The sequence below is a fragment of the Hemitrygon akajei genome, chromosome 8, assembly GCF_048418815.1.
Source record: "Hemitrygon akajei chromosome 8, sHemAka1.3, whole genome shotgun sequence".
NCBI classification, from domain to species: Eukaryota; Metazoa; Chordata; class Chondrichthyes; order Myliobatiformes; family Dasyatidae; genus Hemitrygon; species Hemitrygon akajei.
The window spans coordinates 165,672,938-165,697,466 of NC_133131.1; the positions used below are offsets into that span (position 1 = coordinate 165,672,938).

Here is a 24,529-nt window from a genome sequence, read left to right on the forward strand (position 1 = left end):
CCATCATTCCCTCCTTTCATTTCACCGACCAGCTTGTACTCCACCTCCACCCACTTTCTTATTCTGGTTTCTGCCCCCCTTCCTTTCTAGTTCTGATGAAGGGTCTCTGCCTGAAATGCCAACTGTTTATATCCATCCACAGCTGCTGCCTGATCTGTTGAGTTCCTCTAACACTGTCTGTATCCTGCTCTAGATTTACACCATTTGTAGAATCACTTGTATTTAACACTATAGAGCCGTTTTGACTACATTGCTATGAAAAGAATTTAATGGCCATTTTATCAGGTACAAAGAAATAAAGTTAAATAATACAGGCGATTAACTCCTCATTTACCTTTTTTCTCTCTTTTTCCAAAGCCCGCCACTGTTCATAACACTCTTCCAATCGAATGTGAAGTTCATTTGCTGGGCCACTACGATTCTTCATAGGTCTGTATTTGGAAAATGGTGGTGGAAATCCAAATCCAAAGTAGGGTGTGGTCATATCTCCACCAAAAAGATCATTTATAAAAGGATGTAAATGATTAAAGTCATCATAATGAAAAAAGTCAATTAGCTCAGGGAATGGAAATGTTGAATGAGGAAAAGAGAAACCTGAAGGAAATCCATGGGGGCCAAACTGGGAGAAGTTCTGATTTTGTTTAAAATCAGACATCATGAATGGGAATGTGGGTAAGAAAGAATGATTAATGAAATCAGATATATTGCTATTATCTTGCTCATGTTGTCTGCGGTAACCATTACACTGTTGGTGGTTTTGTCCAAAAGGTCCAGAGTTCAAAGGATGTGGGTATATTTTTTTGCGTCCTCCCTTGTCATCCCTGTTGTTATTGTATCCATGTTTATTAGAATATCTAAAATATTTAACTGGCTCATCATTACCAACATTGTGATGTGATGTCCAACTGGTACCAAATCCAAGAGAATGTTTTTGATGTTGATCATCTCTGGCAGCTGAAGAATCAATATTAAGTATTGTACCAGTCTTACTTTGCTCTTGTATTTTACCAACAACATTGGATGAATTCCATTCACTGATATTACCACTAGAAAACCTGGGACATTCATCTTGCCTTAAGGATTCCACTGGAGCTGCTGGATGATAATAATTAGGTTGAAAAACACCAGATATTGGCAACTGTGTTGGAGACCTGCTACTTACAGCAGATATTATTGACGTTTCTGAAGTTGTTGCAATAATGTTGCCATCTTTCTTAAACACAGGACTAGGTTCACCAGTGGGGTTATTATCAGACCATAGCAGGTTGCTTTGGGAAGAATGAGGGCAATATTCACTCCTATGTGGCATAATCTTTGTCAAATTAATATATTCAGATGACCTAGCAAGACCATCTAAACAACTCTGATTCAACTTTTCACAATGGTTCTCACAACTGTCTCGAAACATACGAGCATGGTTTCGATGCTTTGGATAGTCAAAAACAGGTTTTCTGTTGATATCAGCAATAAAGCCATTCTTCTTGGGAAACTGCAAGCTATGGAAATCCATTTGTGAAACATAAGAGTTTTTCTTCAAAGAACTGGCACTGAAATCTTCATGTCCTTTTTGAATTAGTTGTTTCTCCTGCAACACTTTGCCCCACGTATCACCAACACGTGAATTGTATATATTTTCTGAATTCCGGGTACAATCTTTGATCCCAAATGCTCCAACTTTATTTTCTCTAAATTGGTCAATTTTGTAGTGTTCTTTGCATGTGTTCATATTATTATGGAAGCTACGTATATTAAAATTGGAAACTCCCCTCTCAACATGCTCATAATTTTGTAAGCAGCAATCAAATTCCTTGGACTGCAAGGAAAACTCTTCTTTTTGAGGCACAGTGTCATTTCTCACTATAGACGTGACATTACTAGCTTGAGAATCGCACAGGTCAGTATCTTTATTGAGCATGGAAATCCATGGTTCTGAAAGATTAAACCTTTGAAATCCTTGATAAAGTTCATCGGCATTTCCTTTTTCTGCCAATGTCTGAGAGTTTTCCTCATAATATTCAGAAATCCCCATACTATTTGAAGTTCTACAATTTTCGATTTGGTTTTTCAAAGCTGATCCAGTACCATCTCCATTTGCAGTGGACCAAATTGATTGAAATACTCTAGAGGATGAATCCCTGAAAGACATAAAATAATTTACAACTGAAAGAAATTAATTTTCAGATGGTCATCAGTGATACTACAGTACAATGTCAATTTATTACATTAATAAGAACTGGTGTATGAATGCTTTAGCAGTGGCATCCTATTGCTCACTGATGATTGAGTTCATTTTAGTGAACTGAAGACTGTTTTATATACCTAGGGAGTTCACCACAATTGTGCTGCTGGCCGTATACATCTCCCCCTTCCCCCACTAATTCAGAGAATTACAGATTACAAGTCTACACTGCACTTCAGTGACCACGATGTTTCACTCCCCAACAAGAGAAAATCTGCAGATGCTGGAAGTCCAAGCAACACACACAAACTGCTGGAGGCATTCAGCAGGCCAAGCCACATCTAGGAAAAGAGTACAGTTGATGTTTTGGGCTGAAACCCTTCGGCAGGATTGGAGAAAAAAGCTGAGGAGTAGATTTAAAAGGTGGGGAGAGAGGAGAGAGAAAAACACAAGGAGATAGGTGAAAGCTGGAGGAGTAAGGCTGAAGTAAAGAGCTGAGAGGTTGATTGGTGAATGAGACAGAGGCCATGGAAGAAAGAAAAGGGGGAAGGAGCACCAGATGGAAGCAATGGGTGGGCAAGGAGGTAAGATGACAGAGGGAAAAGGGGAAGGGAAATGGTGAAGGAATGGGGTGAGGGCATTAATGAAAGTTTGAGAAATCAATATTCATGCCATCAGGTTGGAGGCCACCCAAACCAAATACAAGGTGCTGTTCCTCCAACCTAGGTGTGGCCTCATCATGACAGTGGAGGAGGCCATGGATTGACATATCAGAATGGGAATAAGAAGTGGAATTAAAATTGGGATCCACTGGGAAGATCCTGCTTTTTCTCAAACTTCTAATAAAACAACAGCGCCTCCACTTCCTAAGATTGAGGCAAGCAAGGCTCCTCACCCCCCATCTTAACTGTGTTTTAAAGGAGCATCATTGAAAGCATCCTGACAAGTTACATCTTCACCTGGTATGGGAGCAGTCAAGCATCAGGCCAGAAGTCCCTACAGAGGACTGTGAGAACGGCAGAAAGGATCATAGGAGTCTCCCTAACGTCCATTGGGAACATTCATCAGGAGCAATGTATACCATAAGATATAGGAGCAGAAGTTGGCTATTCAGCCCATTGAATCTGCTCCGCCATTCAATCATGGGCTGATCCAATTTTTCCAGTTATCCCAGTCCCCTGCCTTCTCCCCACACCCTTTGATGCCCTGGCTATCAAGAACCTATCTATCTCTGCCTTAAATACATCCAATGGCTTAGCCTCCACTGCCGCCTGTGACAACAAATTCCACAGATTTACCACCCTCTGATTAAAGTAATTTCTCTGCATCTCTGTTCTAAATGGACATCCTTCAAACCTAAAGTTGTGCCCTTATCCTAGAATCCCCTACCATAGGAAATAATTTTACCATATCTAATCTGTTCAAGTCTTTTAACACTCAGAATGTTTCTATGAGATCCCCCCTCATTCTCCTGACTCCAGGGAATACCACCCAAGAGTTGACAGATGTTCCTCATACTGTAATCATTTCATTCCTGGAATCATTCTTGTGAATCTTCTCTGAATCCTCTCCAATGTCAGTAAATCCTTTCTAAAATAAGGAGCCCAAAACTACACACAATACTTCAAGGTGGTCTCAGGAGTGTCTTATAGAGCCTCAACATCACATCCCTGCTCTTATATTCTATACCTCTAGAAATGAATGCCAACGTTGCATTCACCTTCTTCACCACTGACTCAACCTGGAGATTAACCTTTAAGGTATCCTGCACAAGGACTCCCAAGTCCCTTTGCATCTCTGCATTTTGAGCTCCTTCCCCATCAAAATAATAGTCTACCCATTTATTTCTTCAACCGAAGTGCATAACCATACACTTTCCAACATTGTATTTCATTCACCACTTTTTTGCCCATTCCTCTAAACTATCTAAATCTCTCTACAGGATCTCTGTTTCCTCAACACTACCTGCTCCTCCACCTATCTTTGTGTCATCAGCAAATTTAGCCACAAATCCATTAATCACTTTGTCCAAAACATTAACATACATTGTAAAAAGCAGCGGTCCCAACACCAACCTCCGTGGTGGTAACCGGCAGCCAGCCAGAATGGGATCCCTTTATTCCCACTCTCTGTTTTCTGCCAATCAGCCAAAGCTATACCCATGCTAGTAACTCCCCCGTAATTCCATGGGATCTTATCTTGCTAAGCAGCCTCATGTGCAGCACCTTGTCAAAGGCCTTCTGAAAATCCAAGTATACCACATCTACTACATCTTCTTTGTCTACCCTGCTTGTAATTTCCTCAAAAAATTGCAGATTATTCAGACAGGACTTTCCTTACAGGAAACCACGCTGGCTTTGGCCTATCTTGTCATGTGCCTACAGCTACTTCCTTCAGAACCCGAGGGTGCATTCCATCAGGTCCAGGAGATTTATCCGCCGTCAGACCATTAAGCTTCCTGAGCACCTTCTCAGTTGTAATTTTCACTACACATACTTCACTTCCCTGACACTCATGAATGTCCAGTATTCTGCAGATGTCTTTCACTGTGAAGTCTGATGCAAAATACGCATTCAGTTCCTCTGCATCTCTCATTACAATAATTACAGCATCATTTTCTACTGGTCCTATATCTCCCCTCAACTCTCTTTTACCCTTGATATATTTTAAAAAGCTTTCAGTATCTTCTTTGATATTAGTCACTAGCTTCCTTTCATAATTGATCTTTTCCTTCCTAATGACCTTCTTAGTTTCCTTCTGCAAGTTTTTAAAAGCTTCCCAATCCTCTACCTTCCCACTAGCTTTGGCTTCGTTGTATGCCCTCTCTTTTACTTTGGCTCTGACTTCACTTGTCAGCCAAGGTAGTGTCCTAATAACATTCAAAAATTTATTTTTATTTGGAATATATCTGTCTTGCACTTCCCTCATTTTTCTTAGAAACTCCAGGCATTGCTACTCTGCTGTCCTTCCTGCTTGTGTCCCTTTCCAGACAACTTTGGCCAGTTCCCCTCTCATCCATTGTAATTTCCTTTATTCCACTGAAATACTGAGACATTGGATTTTAGCTTCTCCTTCTCAAATTTCAAAGTGAACTCGATCATATTGTGATCACTGTTCCCTTAGAGTTCCTTAACCTGAAGCTCTCTTATCACCTCCAGATCATTGCACAACACCCAATCCAGCACAGCCGATCTTCTAGTGGGCTCAACAACAAGTTGTTCAAAAAAGCCACCCCTTAGATATTCTATAAATTCTCTCTCAAGGTCCAGTACTGGCCTGGTTTTCCCAATCCACTTTCATATTAAAATCTCCAACAATTATCATGACATTGCCCTTCTGACACGGCTTTTTTATCTCCTACTGTAATTTGTAATCCACATCCCGGCTGTTATTTAGAGGCCTATAGACAATACTATCACTCCAGTTCCTATCCCCCTGCCAAATTAGTTTAAACCTTCCCTAACAGCTCTATTAAACCTGCCTGCTAGGATATTGGAACCCCTTGTATTCAGGTGTAACCCATCCTTTTTGTACAGGTCGTACTGCCCCCAGAAGAAGCCCCAATGATCCATGAATCTGAAGCCCTGCCCCCTACACCAGAATCAGGTTTATTATCACTGGCATGTGATGTGAAATTTGTTAACTTAGCAGCAGCAGTTCAATGCAATACATAAAATAGAAGAAAAAAGATAAAATAATAGAAACAATAATCATATAAATCTTATTCAGTATACTTTATACAGTATACGTATACTGAATAGATTAAAAATTGTGCAAAAACACAGAAACACTATGTATTAATAAAAAGTGAGGTAGTGTCCAAGGTTCAATGTCCATTTAGGAATCCGATGGCAGAGGGGAGGAAGCTGCTCCTGAATCACTGAGTGAGTGCCTTCAGGCTTCTGTACCTCCTACCTGATGGTAACATTGAGAAAAGGGCATGCCCTGGGTGCTGAAGGTCCTTAATAATGGACGCTGCCTTTCTGAGACACCGCTCCTTGAAGATGTCCTGGGTATTTTGTAGGCTAGTACCTAAGATGGAGCCAATTACATTTACAACCCTCTGCAGCTTCTTTCGGTCCTGTGCAGCAGACACCCCCCCCCCCCCACCCATACCAAACAGTGATGCAGCCTGTCAGAATGCTCTCCACAGTACAGCTATAGAAGTTTTTGAGCTTATTCGTTGACATACCAAATCTCTTCAAACTTCTAATAAATTTTAGCAGCTGTCTTGCCTTCTTTATGACTACATCGATACGTTGAGACCAGGTTAGATCCTCAGAAATCCTGACATCCAGGAACTTGAAACAGCTTGCTCTCTCCACTTCTGGCCCCTCTATGAGGATTGGTATGTGTTCCTTCGTTTTATCCTTCCGTAAGTCCACAATCAGCTCTTTCATCTTACTGGCATTGAGTGCTAGGTTGTTGTTGCACCACTCCACTAGTTGGCATATCTCGTCACCAGCTGAGATTCTACCAACGACGGTTATATCGTCTGCAAATTTATAGATGGTATTTGAGCTATGCTTAGCCACACAGTCATGGGTATATTGTGAGTAATGCAGTGGGCTAAGCACACACCCCTGAGGTGCACCAGTGTTGATCGTCAGCAAGGAGATGTTATCAACTATCTGCAGAGATTGTGCTTTTCCGGTTAGGAAGCTGGGGTTCCAATTTCAGAGAGAGGTACAGAGGCCCAGGTTCTGCAACTTCTCAATCAGGATTGTGGGAATGATGGTATTAAATGCTGAGCTATAATCAATGAATGGCATCCTGACATAGATGTTTGTGTTGCCCAGGTGGTCTAAGCTGTGTGGAGAGCCACTGAGATTGCATCTGCCATTGACCTACTGTAGAGATAGGGAAATTACAACAGGTCCAGGACATTGCTGAGGCAGGAGTTCAGTCTAGTCACGACCAATCTCTCAAAGCATTTCATCACTGTCGATGTGAGTGCTACCGGGCGTTAGTCATTAAGGGAGCTCACGTTCTTTTTCTTAGGTACTGGTATAATTGGTGCCTTTTTGAAGCAAGTCGGAACTTCTGCCCACAGCAGTGAGAGGTTGAAAATGTCCTTAAATACTCCTACCAGTTGGTTGGCACAGGTTTTCAGAGCCTTCCAGGTACTCCATCAGGACCTTCCACTTTACAAAGGTTCACTCTCTTTAAAGACAGCCTAACATCAGCCTCTCATGCTATTAAGTTTTGCTTTGTAGGAAGTAATGTCTTGCAAACAATGCCAGAGTTGTTGTGCATCCAATGTTGCCTCCAACCTCGTTCAAAATTGTCTCTTTGCTCTTGAAATACCCTTGGCAAATCAGACCTAGTTTTCTGGTACAGGTCTGGGTCGCCAGACTTGGATGCTATCTAGCCTTCAGCAGGCAACGTCTCTCCTCGTTCATCCATGGCTTTTGGTTTGGGAATGTGCAGTAAGTCTTTGTAGGCACACAGTCATCCACACAGGTTTTAATGAAGTCGATAACAACTGCAGCATACTCATCCAGGTTAGAAGATGAATCTCTGACTGCAGTCCACTCCACCGATTCAAAGCAGTCCTGTAGGCGCTCCTGTGCTTCCCTTGTCTATACCTTCTTGGTCCTCGCTACTGGTGCTGCAGTCTTCAGTCTCTGCCTTTACTCAGGGAGTAGAAGTACAGCCAGGTGATCAGACTTCCCGAAGTGAGGGTGTGGAATAGTACGTTAGGCATTCTTGATGGTGGTCCAGTGTGTTGTTTGATAGAAACATAGAAAACCTACAGCACAATATAGGCCCTTCGGCCCACAAAGCTGTGGCCAAACATGTCCTTACCTTAGAACTACCTGGGCTTACCCATGGCCCTCTATTTTTCTGAACTCCATGTACCTATCCAGGAGTCTTAAAAACACCCTATCGTTTCCGCCTCCACCACCACCACCAGCAGCCCATTCCATGCACTCACCACTCTCTGCGTAAAAAACTTAACCCTGACATCTCCTCTGTACCTACTTCCAAGCACTTTAAAACTATGCCCAGTCATGATAGCCATTTCAGAAGCCTCTGACTATCCACACGATCAATACCTCTCATTATCTTGTACACCTCTATCAAGTCACCTCTCATACTCCATCGCCCCAAGGAGAAAGGGCCGAGTTCACTCAACCTATTCTCATAAAGCATGCTCCCCAATCCCAGGCCACATCCTTGTAAATCTCTTCTGCACCCTCTCCTCCACACTGCCAAGAGTCTTACCATTAATGCTATATTCTGCCATCATATTTGACCTACCAAAATGAACCACCTCACACTTACCTGGGTTGAACTCCATCTGCCACTTCTCAGCCCAGTTTTGCATCCTATCGATGTCCCGCTGTAACCTCTGACAGCACTCCACACTATCCACAACACCCTTAACTTCTGTGTGATTTGCAAATTTACTTACCCATCCCTTCACTTCCTCATCCAGGTCATTTATAAAAATCACGAAGAATAGGGGTCCCAAAACTGATCCGAGGCACACCACTGTTCACCGACCTCCATGCAGAATATGACCCATCTACAACCACTCTTTGACTTCTGTGGGCAAGCCAGTTCTGGATCCACAAAGCAATGTCCCCTTCAATCACATGCCTCCTTACTTTCTCAATAAGCCTTGTATGGGGTACCTTATCAAATGCCTTGCTGAAATCAATATACACTACATCTATGGCTCTACCTTCATCAAGAGTGTTTAGTCACATCCTCAAAAAACTCAATCAGGCTCGTAAGGCACAACCAGCCTTTGACAAAGCCATGCTGACTATTCCTAATCATGTTATGCCTCTCCAAATGTTCATAAATCCTGCCTCTCAGGATCTTATCCATCAACTTGCCAACCACTGAAGTAAGAATCACTGGCCTATAATTTTCTGGGTTATCTCTACTCCCTTTCTTGAATAAGAGAACAACATCTGCAACCCTCCAATCCTCTGGAACCTCTCCTGTCCTCATTTATAATGCAAAGATCATTGCCAGAGGTACAGCAATCTCTTCCCTCGCTCCTACAGTAGCCTGGGGTACACCCCATCCGGTCCTGGTGACTTATCCAACGATGCTTTCCAAAAGCTCCAGCACATCCTCTTCCTTAATATCTACATCCTCGAGCTTTTCAGTCTGCTGCAAGTTAGCCCTACAATCACCAAGATCCTTTTCCATAGTGAATACTGAAGCAAAATATTCATTAAGTACCTCTGCTATCTCCTTTTCACTTTTCCACTATCACACTTGATTGGTCCTATTCTCTCACATCTTATCCTCTCGCCCTTCACATACTTGTAGAATGCCTTAGGGTTTTCTTTAATCCTGTTCACCAAGGCCTTCTCATGGCCCCTTATCATTCTCCGAATTTCATTCTTAAGCTCCTTCCTGCTAGCCTTACAATCTTCTAGATCTCTATCATTACCTAATTTTTTGGAAACTTTCATAAGCTCTTCTTTTCTTCTTGACTCGATTTACAACAGTCTTTGTACACCACAGTTCCTGAACCCTACCATCCTTTCCCTGTCTCATTGGAACGTACCTATGCAGAACACCACACAAGTATCCCCTGAACATTTGCCACATTTCTTTCATACATTTCCCTGAGAACATCCGTTCCCAATTTATGCTTCCAAGTTCCTGCCTGAAAGCTTCATATTTCCCCTTACTCCAATTAAACGCTTTCCTAACTTGTCTGTTCCTATCCCTCTCCAATGCTATGGTAAAGGAGATAGAATTGTGATCACTTTCTCCAAAATGCTCTCCCACTGAGAGACCTGACACCTGACCAGGTTCATTTCCCAATACCAGATCAAGTACAGCCTCTCCTCTTGTAGGCTTATCTACATATTGTGTCAAGAAAACTTCCTGAACACACCTAAAAATCTCCACCCCATCTAAACCCCTTGCTCTAGAGAGATGCCAATCAGTATTTGGGAAATTAAAATCTCCCACCACAACCCTGTTATTATTACACCTTTCCAGAATTGGACTTCCTATCTGCTTTTCCATGTCCCTGTTACTATTGGGTGGTCTATAAAAAACACCCAGTAGAATTATTGACCCCTTCCTATTCCTAACTTCCACCCACAGAGACACCGTAGACGACCCCTCCATGACTTCCTCCTTTTCTGCAGCTGTGACACAATCCCTGATCAGCAGTGCCGCACACCCACCTCTTTTGCCTCCCTCCCTGTCCTTTCTGAAACAACTAAAGCCTGGCACTTGAAGTAGCCAATCCTGTCCCTGCACCATCCAAGTCTCTGTAATGGCCACAACATCATAGCTCCAAGTGCTGATCCACACTCTAAGCTCATCCACTTTGTTCATAATACTCCTCGCATTAAAACAGCCGCATCTCAAACCACTGGTCTGAGTGCGTCCCTTCTCTATCACCTGCCTATCCTCCTTTTCGCACTGTCTCCAAGCTCTCTCTATTTGTGAGCCAACCTCCCTTTCCTCTGGTATTGCAAGTTATCTGTTGATGGTATTTGCTTAATGATTTTTTTCAGACTGGCCTGGTTAAAATCTCCCAAAACAATGGTGAAGACGTTAGGATGCGCTGTTTCGTGCATGTTGATCCCATTGCTCAGATCATGTAAAGCCTAACTGACATTAGCCTGAGGTGAAACGTATACTGCTACCAAAATAACCCCAGAGAACTCCTGTGGTAGCTAAAAAGAATGGCACTTAACTGCTAGATACTCCAGATCTGGTGAGCAGAATTGGGACAGCACTGATATATTTGTGCACCAAAAAGAGTTGATCATGAGGCATACTCCTCCACCTCTGCTTTTGAGAGACTATATAGATCTATCCTGACGGTGTATAGTAAACCCGTTGATCTGAATCGCTGCATCTGGTACGGAAGGTGTTAACCAGGATTCCATGAAACAAAAGATGCATGCGGTCCTAATGTCCATCTGATTTAGCACCCTATTTCTGAGATCATTGATTTTATTCACCAGAGACTACACATTTGCCAGCAAGATAGTCAGCATTGGGAGGTTACAACCCTGTTTCCTTAAATGCACTTGTAACCTCGATCTGCAGCAATGCTTCCTCCGTGGGCGCTTCCGTCCACAATCAGAGTTGTATCCGTCAATTTTAAACAGCGATAGTTTATTTAAATGCATTAAGACATCTTTGTTGACTGTACTGACTTTGGAAGCAGTTGTGCTTTTTAGCTGTATTAGTCTGAAACGAGAATATTTATTCATATCCATTGAGAGTACTGCTGCTAGAGTCGCCCCTAAGTGCCCGGAAGTAATGCCAGTCTCTCAGCCATGTATTAATATGCCTGATCATGCTATTCTTGCACTCGTTAGCACTTGGCACAGGCAGCAATCCTGAGACTACTACCCTGGAGGTCCTGCTTTTCAGCTTCCTACCCAACTTCCCAAATTCTCTCTTCAGGACCTCCTCCCTTTTTCTACCCATGTCATTGATATCAACGTGTACCAAGACTTCTGGCTGTTCAAGCTCTCCCTTCAGAATACTCTGCACCCGATCCGAGACATCCCACACCCTGGTACCTGGGACGCAACACACCATGTGGGTATCTATATCAGGCTGACAGAACCTCCTGTCTGTTCCCCTCACTATGGAATCCCCTATGACTACCACATTCCTCATCTTCCTCTTTCCCTTCTGCACCACAGAACCTGGCTCAGTGCCAGAGACCCGATTGTCATGGTGGTCCTCTGTCAGGACAACCGTCCCACCCTCAACAGCAACCAAAATGGGATTAACAATAAGGTTAGAATGAGAAACAGTTTCTTCCCCCAGGCCATTAGACCTCTGAACTTCTTGCCACATCATAGTCAAAGTGTCACTGGTCACTGTCCCATACCTTACAATATTTAATATTAATGCATTTTAGTTTGCTATTTATGTGTGATTCATCTGCAGATTTCATCCTCAGCTTCATAAGTTATCGTGTTATGTATACTACTGTGCTTAACACCCTGGTTCAAAGAAATGTCTCGTTTCTATATACATTAAATGGTTATATATGCTATATACATGTAAAAAGCTAAATGACAATAAACTTGACTTGATTTATTTGTAACATTTAATGGCAGAACATTTTGATAACACATGTCTGTTGTTACTTTTCTGGAAGTCAGAAATAAGGTGAAGGTATGAAAGAGTAAAATTCATGTCTTACGACAGCTGCTGCTAAATATATACAGTAGATACTAATGTATGTTTAAGTATATCAACAGCATCTGTGTTAGAGAGCAATTTTTTTTAAATGACTCAGACTACTATGAAAAAGCTCCACAAAGCCTGGGTCTTCCAGTCTGCTTTTAAGGTATGGTGCTTAAATGATGTGAAAAGAACTTGCCTACAAAGACAAGTCTGTAAGTTGCATCTTCTCTGATGGCAGCAAAAAATAATAAAAGTAAAGAATTAATGTCATCTACCACCTGCTCTGCATACTTCTGACTAGTTAATAAATTTCCCAATAAGGCTGTCTACATAACTTGCCTCACAAGTGCACACATATACATTATGGAACCAATAGGCACTATGCAAATCGCAGACTAGGATACAGCCTTGAGCACATCAGCAAAGACTCCAAAGTTCATTTTCATCACTAACAGCAATTCAGTGGTTAACTGCACAGAGTCAGAGTCATACAGCAAAGCTTCAGACCCTTAGGCCCAACTTACCCATACTGATCAAGCCACTCATCTAAAGCCCATTTGCTTACATTTGGCCTATAGCCCTCTAAACCCTTCCTATCCATGCACATGTCCAAGCATATTTTAAATGTTGTTAATGTGCCTGTGTCAACTACTTCCTCTAGCAGTTCATTCCAGATATGGACCACCCTCTGGGTGTAAAAGTTGTCCCTCAGATTCCTATTAGATCTCTCCACTCTCACCATTATAAGTTTTGAGAGGTTCAATCAGGTCCACTGCCCAAGTACAAAAGGCTAGGCCATTAGAGCAAGAAAGAGCTTTGACCAGCAACCAATCGGCACTTGGGATTGATTAGTAAGAGCAAATTAAAGGAAGGCATGGGCAGGCACAGCAGCTGTCATCTGAATGGACAGAGTCAGAGTTGTGATCTTGAGGCTTTAGCTCATTGACGACTCAGCGGGGAGAGACCTTAGTCAGAAAACAAAAAAAAAAGAAAAACTCAAGGTTAAGCTTTTTTCCTCCCTCCCATCTTTATATCTGCTCAGCTAGGATAGTAGAGATATCAGTCAGGATAATTGAATGCTCTTCTTGTGAGATGTGGGAAGGCAGAGAGACCTCCAGTGTCACTGAAGACTATAGCTACAGGAAGTGCATCCAGCTGAAGCTTCTAACAATCTGTGTTAAGGACTTGATGCTGGAACTAGATGAACTCTGGATCATTCAGGAGGCTGAGGGGATGATATAGGACATATGGAGAGATAGATGTGCCCAAGGGGCCAAATGTAAGCAGAATCACACATTGTCCACCTGGACAATACATACACCTATGTCAGGATGCTGTTCATCAGCAATTGCTCAGCATTCAACACCATCATTCCCACAATGCTGATTGGTAAGTTACAGAACCTGGGTCTTTGTACCTCCACTCTGCAATTGGAACCCTAACCAGAAGACCACAAACTGTGCGAATTGGTGATACTATCTCCTCCTCACCGACAATCAACACTAGTGCACCTCCAGTATGTGCTTAGCCCACTGCTCTACTCTCTTTATACTCATGACTGTGTGGCTAGGCATAGCTCAAATACTATCTATAAATTTGTTGATGATACAACCATTGTTGGTAGAATCTCAGATGGAGACGAGAGGGCATACAGGAGTGAGATATACCAACTAGTGGAGTGGTGTCGCAGCAACAACCTGGCATTCAACGTCATTAGGACAAAAGAGCTGACTGTGGACTTCAGGAAGGGCAAGACGAAGGAACACATACCAATCCTCAGAGGGATCAGAAGTGGAGAGAGTGAGCAGTTTCAAGTTCACAGGTGGCAAGATCTCCGAGGACCTAACTTGGTCCCAACATATTGATGTAGTTATAAAGAAGGTAAGACCGCAACTATACTTCATTAGGAGTTTGAAGAGATTTGGTATGTCAACAAAAACACTCAAAAACTTATATAGATGTACTGTGGAAAGCATTCTGACAGGTTGCATCACTGTCTGGTATAGGGGGACGGGGGGGGGGGGGTGGGCTACTGCACAGGACTGAAAGAAGCTGCAGAGGATCGTAAGTTTAGTTGGCTCCATCTTGGGTAATAGCCTACAAGTACCCACGACATCTTCAAGGAGTGGTGTCTCAGAAAGGCAGCGTCCATTATTAAGGACCCCCAACACCCAGGGCATGCCCTTTTCTCATTGTTACCATCAGGTAGGAGGTACAGAAGCCTCCTACAGCAATTCAGGAACAGCTGAATTCAGAATTCATTAACACATTAACAGCAATTCAGGAACAGCTTCTTCCCCTCTGCCATCTGATTCCCATATGGACATTGAACCCATGAACACCTCACTTTTTTAATATATATTATTTCTTTTTTGCATGATTTTCAATCTATTCAATATACATATACTGTAATTGATTTACTTATTTATTTTTATCTTCTTTCTTCTACATTATGTATTGCATTGAACTGTCGCTGCTAAGTAACAAATTTCCTGACACATGATCGCAGTAACAAACCTGATTCTGATTCTAATTCTGAGAGGATGTTTCCAGTGATGGGAGAGTCTCAAAATAGAGGAGCATCCTTTTAGAACAGAAATGAGGAGGAATTTATTTAGCTGGAAAGTGGTGGATCTGTGGAATTCTTTGCCACAGGCAGCTAGAGGCCAAGTCTTTATGTATGTAAGGAGCTTAGGAAGATGATGATGATGCCATGTGCAGAAGTTCACTGATGACACGGCCATAGTGGGGTGTGTCAGGAATGGACAGGAGGAGGAGTATAGGAAACTGATACAGGACTTTGTGATATGGTGCAACTCAAACTACCTGCGTCTCAATATCACCAAGACCAAGGAGATGGTGGTGGACTTTAGGAGATCTAGGCCTCATATGGAGCCAGTGATTATTAATGGAGAATGTGTGGAGCAGGTTAAGACCTACAAGTATCTGGGAGTTCAGTTAGACGAGAAGCTAGACTGGACTGCCAACACAGATGCCTTGTGCAGGAAGGCACAGAGTCGACTGTACTTCCTAAGAAGGTTAGCGTCATTCAATGTCTGTAGTGAGATGCTGAAGATGTTCTATAGGTCAGTTGTGGAGAGCGCCCTCTTCTTTGTGGTGGCGTGTTGGGGAGGAAGCATTAAGAAGAGGGTCGCCTCACGTCTTAATAAGCTGGTAAGGAAGGCGGGCTCTGTCGTGGGCAAAGTACTGGAGAGTTTGAGCGAAGGGCGCTGAGTAGGCTACGGTCAATTATGGATAACTCTGAACATCCTCTACATAGCACCATCCAGAGACAGAGAAGCAGTTTCAGCGACAGGTTACTATCGATGCAATGCTCCTCAGACAGGATGAAGAGGTCAATACTCCCCAATGCCATTAGGCTTTACAATTCTACCGCCAGGACTTAAGAACTTTTTAAAAGCTATTATTAATGCTTTTTGAGATAGTGATTTAGATGCATATCATATTTTTTACTGAGTTAAGTATTGTATGTAATTAGTTTTGCTACAACAAGTGTATGGGACATTGGAAAAAAGTTGAATTTCCCCATGGGGATGAATAAAGTATCTATCTATCTATCTATCTAATGGTGACTTCTTTGCTTGCATCTTCGGAAACAGCTCTATTTCTATCTTTAATATCCTTATTCTTCCCTTTCATGGTTCTTTTGAAGACCCTGATGAGTTACACGCTGACTCCGGTTCTTTGTGGGAATGGGACCCACTCTCAGGGTCTCACGACTGGTCACTAAAGGACGCAGCCTAAAAGACTAGTGTGCCTCCGGGATTCCAGGATTTTGTGGCTCTGGGGGTGGGCGGACGAGGTCAGTGCCTCTGCGGGAAACTGTTGTGTCGTGAGAGTACACAAAGATTGAAAGCAGCGAGCTGGCTGCTGGCTGTGTGCCCAGAGACCTGAATTCTTTGGGCACTGAGCTCGGAAAAAGTGACACAGCAGACTTTTAACATAGTAAATAACTGAATTGTTTGTTATGTCTCCCCTCTCAGTGTGAAACGGGGATACCTCTTTTTCCCTTATTAGGCAGAGAGAGAGAGCCTGTGGTATGTCAAATTACCGGGTGAACGAGTAGTCTTTGGGGTACTGCAAGTCTGTGTCTTTACTGATGGTTTGTTGCATGCTTGAGTGCTCAGTGGGGGGGGGGCACTGATGCTTTGTTTTGCTGGAAGGGGTGGGGGGTTCGTTGCTTTGATGCTGCTTATGCGTGGGTGGGGGAACTGGGGGGGCTTTGGGGATCTAACATTTAACTGTCATTCATTCTTTGGGGCACTCCTCTGTTTTCGTGGATGGTTGCAAAGGAAAAGAATTTCAGGATGTATGTTGTATGCATTTCTCTGACATTAAATGTACCTTTGAAACCTTTGCTTAAGGCAAAGGTTGATAAGATTCTTCATTGGTCCGGGCATGAAGGGATACGGGGAGAAGGCAGGAAACTGGGGCTAAGAGGAAAATTGGATCATTCATGATGAAATGGTAGAGCAGACTTCATGGGCCAAATGGCCTAATTCTGCTCTTATATGGTCTAATAAATACATGCCCTCTAGTTCTGTCTCAGTCTTGCTCCCCTGAGCAGAATCATCTGGTGGTCAAGTGCTGTTTATAATCTGTCTGCCGAGGGAGTTCTCCGCCATTATCCGGCTCCACTGTACACTTCACAACTGACAAACATCAAGATGGCACTGGAGAAGCTGAGCACCATGATCAATAGTTATGAGACAGCATATCCAGATTCCCTCCTGATGATTGTGGGGGACCTCTACTTGATAAAGTGCTTTGAGAGGTTGATCATGTCTAGAGAATTAATTCCTATGTAAGGACTTGGACCTTCTGCAATTTGCCTACCATCACAACAGATGGATGCAATCACACTCTATTGTGGGCTGCTTGAACAACAGTGTAGGAGCCATGCATCTGTTCTCTATCTGCTTTGTACAAGAACAGAACAGTACAACACAGGACCATGATGTTGTGCCGAACTAGCTAAAAGCAAATCAAAGACACCCAAACACTAATCCCTCCTACCTTCACCATGTCCACATTCCTCCACCTTCCTTACATCCACGTGCCTATCCAAACATCTCTTGAAAACCTCCAATGTATTTATTTGCCTCTACCACCATACCAGGCAGCACATTTGAGGCATCCACTTAAAAAACTTAACCCTCACATCTACTTTGAACCTAATTCCTCTCACCTTCAATGCACACCCTCTGGTATTAGACATTTCAACCCTGGGAAACAGATACTCTCTGTCCACTCTATCTATGCCTCTCATAATCTTATTAACCTCCATCAGAACTCCCCTCAGCCTCTGGCACTCTAGAGGAAACACTCCAAGTAGTTTATCCAGCCTCTCATGATAGCACATGCTCTCTAAACCAGGCAGCATCCTCTCCGCACCCACTCCAAAGCCTCAACTTCCTTCCTATAGTGGGACAGCCAGAACTGTATGCAATACTCCAGATGTGGCCAAACCAGAGTTTTATAAAGTTGCAACATAACCTTGTGACTTTTGAACTTGATGTCTCAACAATGGAAGCATTCCATAAGCTTTAACCTTCTTATCAATCAGTGTAGCCAGCTTCAAGGAGATATGAACTTGAATCCTAAAATCTTTCTGCTCAGCAACATTGTTAAGAATCTTGCCCTTAACAGTGTACTGTCTCCTTGCATTTGGTCTACCAAGATGCAACACCTCACATTTATCTGGGTCAAACTCCATCTGCCATTTCATGCCCTGCAACTGATCTACACCATGCTGTATTCTTTGCCAGTCTTCTACTACATTATCCACAATTCCACCAATCTTGGTATCATTGCAAACTTATTAACCCACCCATCTACATTTTCATGCAAGTTCTCTAGATTTACGCAGCCAACAGAACCTGAGGGATATGTAGACATACAACATGAGCCACTCTCCAGTCCTCTGGGACCTCACCTGTGGCTCGAGAGGACACGAAGATACTAAAAGTCCAAGCAATGTCGTCTCTTGCCTCTTTCAATTACCTGGGGTAAATTCCACCAAGGGACTTATCCACCTTAATACTCATTAAGAGGCCTAACATTTACTCCTCAACTTCGAAACATCCTAATGTATTTATATACTCAACACTGATCTTCTGGTCTTCCATATCCTTTTCCTTGGTCAATACCGAAGCAAAGTACTCATTAGGTACCTCACTCACATTCTTTGCATCCAAGCAAATGTACCCCCCTTTATCCTTGAGTGGTCCCACCCTCTCCCTAGTTATCCTCTTGCTCTTGATGCCTTGGGATTCACCTTAACCCTACTTGCCAAGTACTTTTCATGGCTCCTTCTGCCTTTCCTAATTCCCTCTTTTACTTTTGTTCTGGCTTCTTTAAACTCTTCATGTGCTTCGTTTGATCCTAACTTTCAAAGCTTAACATTCCTTTCCTCTTTTCAATTTAACTAAATTCTTCACTTCTCTGAACATCCAAGGTTCTCTTATCTTTCCATCCCCATCCTTCCTCCCAGTAGGAACATAGCTTTCTGTATTTTTCTGTATTCTGTGTTGCATATTTACGATGTTTATTATGTTAACTGTTGTGTATTTAGTATTTCAATATTATTTAGTAATCTTGTATGTATATATATATATATAGTATTGCTTGATTAAGCTTTCCTGTTCATTTGAATAATTCATTATGGGTTATATGCAAAATACATTAATTGCATACTTCATCACGCTACAATGTGATATTTGCACACCTCGCTAAAAGTAAACTAGATGTTACAACCGTATTTTCAGATTCCCAACTCCATCTTCATTTGAATTAGTTTTGAGGTTACAAAACGTAACAGTAACTACTCTCATGAGTGGGGACATGGCAAAAGCAAAGGGAATAAATTATTACTTATTTTGTGGCAGTTTGTAGCTTGGGACCAGCAGAGGTCCTACCTTTTGCTGAGATGACACTCAATAATACTTAATTATATTTTTGCTAATTGCTAATAAAGGATCAAATAAAGGGTTTGACATTTGGAGCAATCATTGGAGCTGTGGGCATGTCACACAAGAATAACAGACAGTACGGTCACAGGCAAGTGGCAATTGTTTTCTTTTGATTTTGAATTAGTTTTGCTGTACATGGCCTATCAGCAGCGTCAACAGAGCTTTACCAAGAGGGATTTCTCACAGGTCGGCGGTGGTTATTTAAAAACGGAGCTTCACGAGTGTTTGTCATTGTACGTGGCTATAACCAGAGCACCAATCGTAAGATAGGTAGCAGGGAAGGTTCAGGGCATAAAAGGGAGACACTGCCTAGCAGAGCGGTCATCAACGGAGTGATCTGAGGCAGAGTGGTAGGGCTTTGGCGATAAAGGGTTGAGGCGAGGTAAGTTACCTGTGAGGAATAGAAACAGGAAGTATGTCTGTGAGGCAGGTGTTCTGTACTGGGTGTCAGATGTGAGAAGTCCGGGAGACACCCAGCCTCCTGGACAGCCACATCTGCGCCAGGTGCGTCAAGCTGCAGCTCTTTAGGGATCGCATTAGGGAACTGGAGATGCACCCGATGACCTTCGGCTGGTCAGGGAAAGTGAGGACTGATGGAGAAGAGCTATAGGCAAGTAGTCACACCGGGGACTTGGGGAGACATATAAGTGGGTAACATTCAGGAGAAGGAAGGGTAAGTCAAATAATAGAGAGTACCTCTGTGGCTGTCCCCCTTAACAGTAAGTACTCTTGTTTGAGTACTGTTGGGGGGGGGGGGGGGGGGAACAGCCTACCTGGGGGAAGCAACAGTGGCTGTGCCTCTGTCACAGAGTCTGGCCCTGTGGCTCACAAGGGTAGGGAAAGGAAGAAGGCAGCAGTTAGGGGGTCAGAATGGTGATTCTGTGGACGCAGGAAAGAAACATGAATGGTAGTATGCCTCCCAGGGTCCGGGGTGTTTCTGATCACATCCACGATATCCTGAAGTGGGAAGGTGAACAGCTAGAGGTCATGATACATATTGGTATCGACAACATAGGTAGGAAAAGGAAGCAGGTCCTGAAAACAGACTGAGAAGCAGGACCTCCAAGGTCGAAATCTTGTTATTACTGCCTGTGCCAAGCGAAATTGAGTATAGGAATAGAGTGAGGAGAGGATAAATGTGTGGCTGAGGGATTGGAGCAGAAGGCAGAGATTCAGATTTCAAGATCACTGGGAGTCATTTGGGACAAGCATGACCTGTCCAAAAAGGACAGGTTACACTTGAATCCCAGGGGGACCAATATCCTGGCAGAGAGGTTTGCTAAGGCTACTGGGGAGAGTTTAAACTAGAATTGCTAGGGGATGGGAACTGAACTGAAGAGACGGAGGAAGGGGTGGTTGGCTCACAAATAGAGCAAGCTTGGAGACAGTGTGAGAGGAAGGATTGGCAGGTGATAGAGAAGGGATACACTAGGACCGATGGTTTGAGATGTGTTTATTTTAATGCAAGAAGCATCATGAACAAAGCGGATGAACTTAGAGCCTAGATCAGTACTTGGAGCAATGATGTTGTGGCCATTACAGAAACTTGGATGGCTCAGGGGCAGGAATGGTTACTTAAGAGTGCCAGGCTTTATATGTTTCAGAAAGGATAGAGAGGGAGGCAAAAGAGGTGGGGGCATGGCACTGCTGATCAGAGGTAGTGTCACAGCTGCAGAAAAGGAGGAAGTCATGGACAGATTGTCTACTGAGTCTCTGCGGGTGGAAGTTAGAAATAGGAAGGGGTCAATAACTCTACTGAGTGTTTTTAATAACCCACCCAATTGTAACAGGGACATTGAGGAGCAGGTACAGACAGATTCTGGAAAGGTGTAATAATAACAAAGTTGTCATGGTGGAAGATTTTAATTTCCCAAATATTAATTGGCATCTCCCTAGAGCAAGGGATTTAGATGGAGTGGAGTTTGTTAAGTGTGTTCAGGAGGGTTTCCTGACACAATATGTAGTTAAGCCTACAAGAGGAGAGGCTGTACTTGATCTGGTATTGGGAAATGAACCTGGTCAGGTGCCAGGTCTCTCAGTGGGAGAGCATTTTGAAGATAGGGATCACAATTCTATCTTCTTTACCATAGCATTGGAGAGGGATAGGAACAGACAAGTTAAGAGGAGTGTTTAATTGGAGTAAGGGGAAATATGAAGCTATCAGGCAGGAACTTGGAAGCATAGATTGGGAACAGATGTTCTCAGGGAAATGTACGGAAGAAATGTGTCAAATGTTCAGGGTACATTTGTGTGGTGTTCTGCATACATACATTACAATGAGACAGGGAAGGATGGCAGGGTACCGGAACCGTGGTGTTGAAAATCTAGTCAAGAAGAAAAGAAAAGCTTACGAAAAGTTCAAAAAAACTAGGTAATGACAGAAATCTAGAAGATTATAAGGCTAGCAGGAAGGAGCTTAAGAGTGAAATTCAGAGAGCCAGAAGGGGCCATGAGAAGGCCTTGGCAAGCATGATTAAAGAATACCCCAAGGCATTCTATATGTATGTGAAGAGGATATGACATGAGAGAATAGGACCAATCAAGTGTGACAGTGGAAAAATGTGTATGAAACCGGAGGAGATAGAAGAGGTACTTAATGAATACTTTGCTTCAGTATTCACTATGGAAAAGGATCTTAGCGATTGTAGGGATGACGTACAGCAGATTGAAAAGCTTGAGCATATGGACATTAAGAACGAGGATGTACTGGAGCTTTTGGAAAGCATCAAGTTGGATAAGTCTCCAGGACTGGACAAGATGTACCCCAGGCTTCTGTGGGAGGCAAGGGAGGAGATTGCTGAGCCTCTGGCAATAATCTTTGCATCATTAAAGGGGAGGGGAGAAGTTCTAGAGGATTGGAGGGTTGCAGATGTTGTTCCCTTATTCAAGAAAGGGAGTAGAGATAGCCCAGGAAATTATAAACCAGTGATTCTTACTTCAGTGGTTGGTAAGCTGACAGAAAAGATCCTGAGAGGCAGGGTTGATGAACATTTGGAGAGGCATAATATGATTAGGAATAGTCAGCATGGCTTTGTCAAAGGCAGGTCGTGCCATATGAGCCTGATTGAATTTTTTGAGGATGTCACTAAACGCAGTGTTGAAGGTAGAGCAGTAGATGTAAGGTACATGGATTTCAGCAAGCAATTGACAAGGTACCCCATGCAAGGCTTATTGAGAAAGTGAGGAGGCATGGGATCTAAGGGGACATTGCTTTGTGAATCCAGAATTGGCTTGTCCACAGAAGGCAAAGAGTGGTTGTAGACGGGTCATATTCTGTATGGAGGTTGGTGACCAGTGCTGTGCCTCAGGGATCTTTTCTGGGATCCCTTCTCTTCGTGATTTTTATAAATGACCTGAATGAGGAAGTGGAGGGATGGGTTAGTAAATTTGCTGATGACGCAAAAGTTGGGGTGTTGTGGATAGTGTGGAGGGTTGTCAGAGATTACAGCGGGACATCAATAGGAAGCAAAACTGGGCTGAGAAGTGACAGATGGATTTCAACCCAGATAAGTGTGAGGTGGTTCATTTGGGTAGGTCGAATATGATGGCAGAATATAGTATTAATGGTAAAACTCTTGGCAGTCTGGAGGATCAGAGGGATCTTGGGGTCCGAGTCCACTGGACAATCAAAGCCGCTGCGCAGGTTGACTCAGTGGTTAAGAAGGCATAAGGTGAATTGGCCTTCATCAACCGTGAAATTGAGTACAAGAGCCAAGAGGTAATGATACAGCTATATTGGACCCTGGTCAGACCCCACTTGGAGTACTGTACTCAGTTCTGGTCACCTCACTACAGGAAGGATGTGGAAACCATAGAAAGGGTGCAGAAAAGATATACAAGGATGTTGCCTGGATTGGGGAGCATGCGATATGAGAATAGGTTGAATGAACTCTGCCTTTCTCCTTGAAGCGGCGGAGGATGAGAGGTGACTTGATAGAGGTGCATAAGATGATGAGAGGCATTGATCGTGTGGATAATCAGAGGCTTTTCCCAGGGCTGAAGTGGCTAACACGAGAAGGCACAGTTTTAAGGTGCTTGGAAGTAGTACAGAGGAGATGTCAGGGGTAATTTTTTTTATGCAGAGTGGTGAGTGCGTGGAATGGGCTGCCGGCAACAATGGTGGAAGCAGATACAATATGGTTTTTAAGAGAACCCTGGATAGGTTTCACGGAGCTTAGAAAAATAAAGGGCTATGGGTAACCCTAGGTAATTTCTAAAGTAAATATATGTTCGGCACAGCATTGTGGGCTGAAGTGCCTGTATTGTGCTATAGGTTTTACTATGTTTCTAAACAGCAATACATTCTTCAGGCTGCTCTTTATTGTCGATTACAGCTCTGTACATCATGCATTAGTTCAAATCAACAAGAACTGGATTCTTGACTTCCTCATTGAGAGACCATAGTTAGTGTGAATTGGTGCTAACATCTCCTCTTCACTAATAATCAGCACAGCTGTTAAGCCCAATGCTCTACTCTCTCTCAAACAGCAATGAAAGGCATACAGGAGTGAGATAGATTGGCTGATTGAGTGGTATTGCAACAATAACCTTCCACTCATTGTCAGTAAGACCAAGGAAATGGTCGTGGACTTCAGGAAGGAGAAGTTAGAAGAACAACAAACATAAAATATCAAAACTTAAACACAGGAGTAGCCTTAATTAAATGTAATAAAATCTAGCTTACCAATCAGAAAATGATTCGGGCTTATCGGGCTCATCCAGTATACTGGAGACCAGTCCAAGTAAATCAGGAGTATTCCCAGAATCTGATAAATTAATGTGCGCTCTGAAATAAAAACACATACTTCACTATACAATTATCTGAACATTTTTTAAAAATCCATTTCCAGACCTTGGCATATTAATTAAGTTTAAATGACTGCAAACAATCTAGAAAATTAGAACTAAGTTTTTTTTAAAAAATCCAGACAATTTTGTTTTACTTTGGAGGGTCAGAAAACATTGTATGTCACACAAAATAAACTAAAAGATCAATTTCTTATCTTACTGAGTTGTTTTTGTCAAGATCATTTGTTAAGCATTACCTGTTGACAATTTCAATTAAGTTTAACTATGTCATGGAAAATTTAAATAAAAATGTCCAAATTATGTTTCCCAGCTTGTAACTCAGTACCAGTCCATTGAAATATTAATCCAGTTGGCTTCCTCTAATGCAAACATCACTCCCATTATTCCCAACTGTAGTAATGTA

The 24,529-nt window shown here is 42.7% G+C and overlaps 1 protein-coding gene across 4 annotated transcripts in view; it reads right to left on the reverse strand.

The window, feature by feature from the left end:
• Window positions 1-24,529, reverse strand: part of LOC140732400 (meiosis-specific coiled-coil domain-containing protein MEIOC-like) — a 99,534-nt gene that overhangs the window by 25,854 nt on the left and 49,151 nt on the right. For all 4 annotated transcript variants that reach the window (XM_073054988.1, XM_073054990.1, XM_073054991.1 and 1 more), the window contains 2 exons: window positions 24,002-24,103; window positions 335-2,135 (listed from right to left, as the gene is read on the reverse strand). In XM_073054988.1, coding sequence (XP_072911089.1) covers window positions 335-2,135; window positions 24,002-24,103 — 1,903 coding nt within the window. The remainder of the gene's footprint in view (window positions 1-334; window positions 2,136-24,001; window positions 24,104-24,529) is intronic.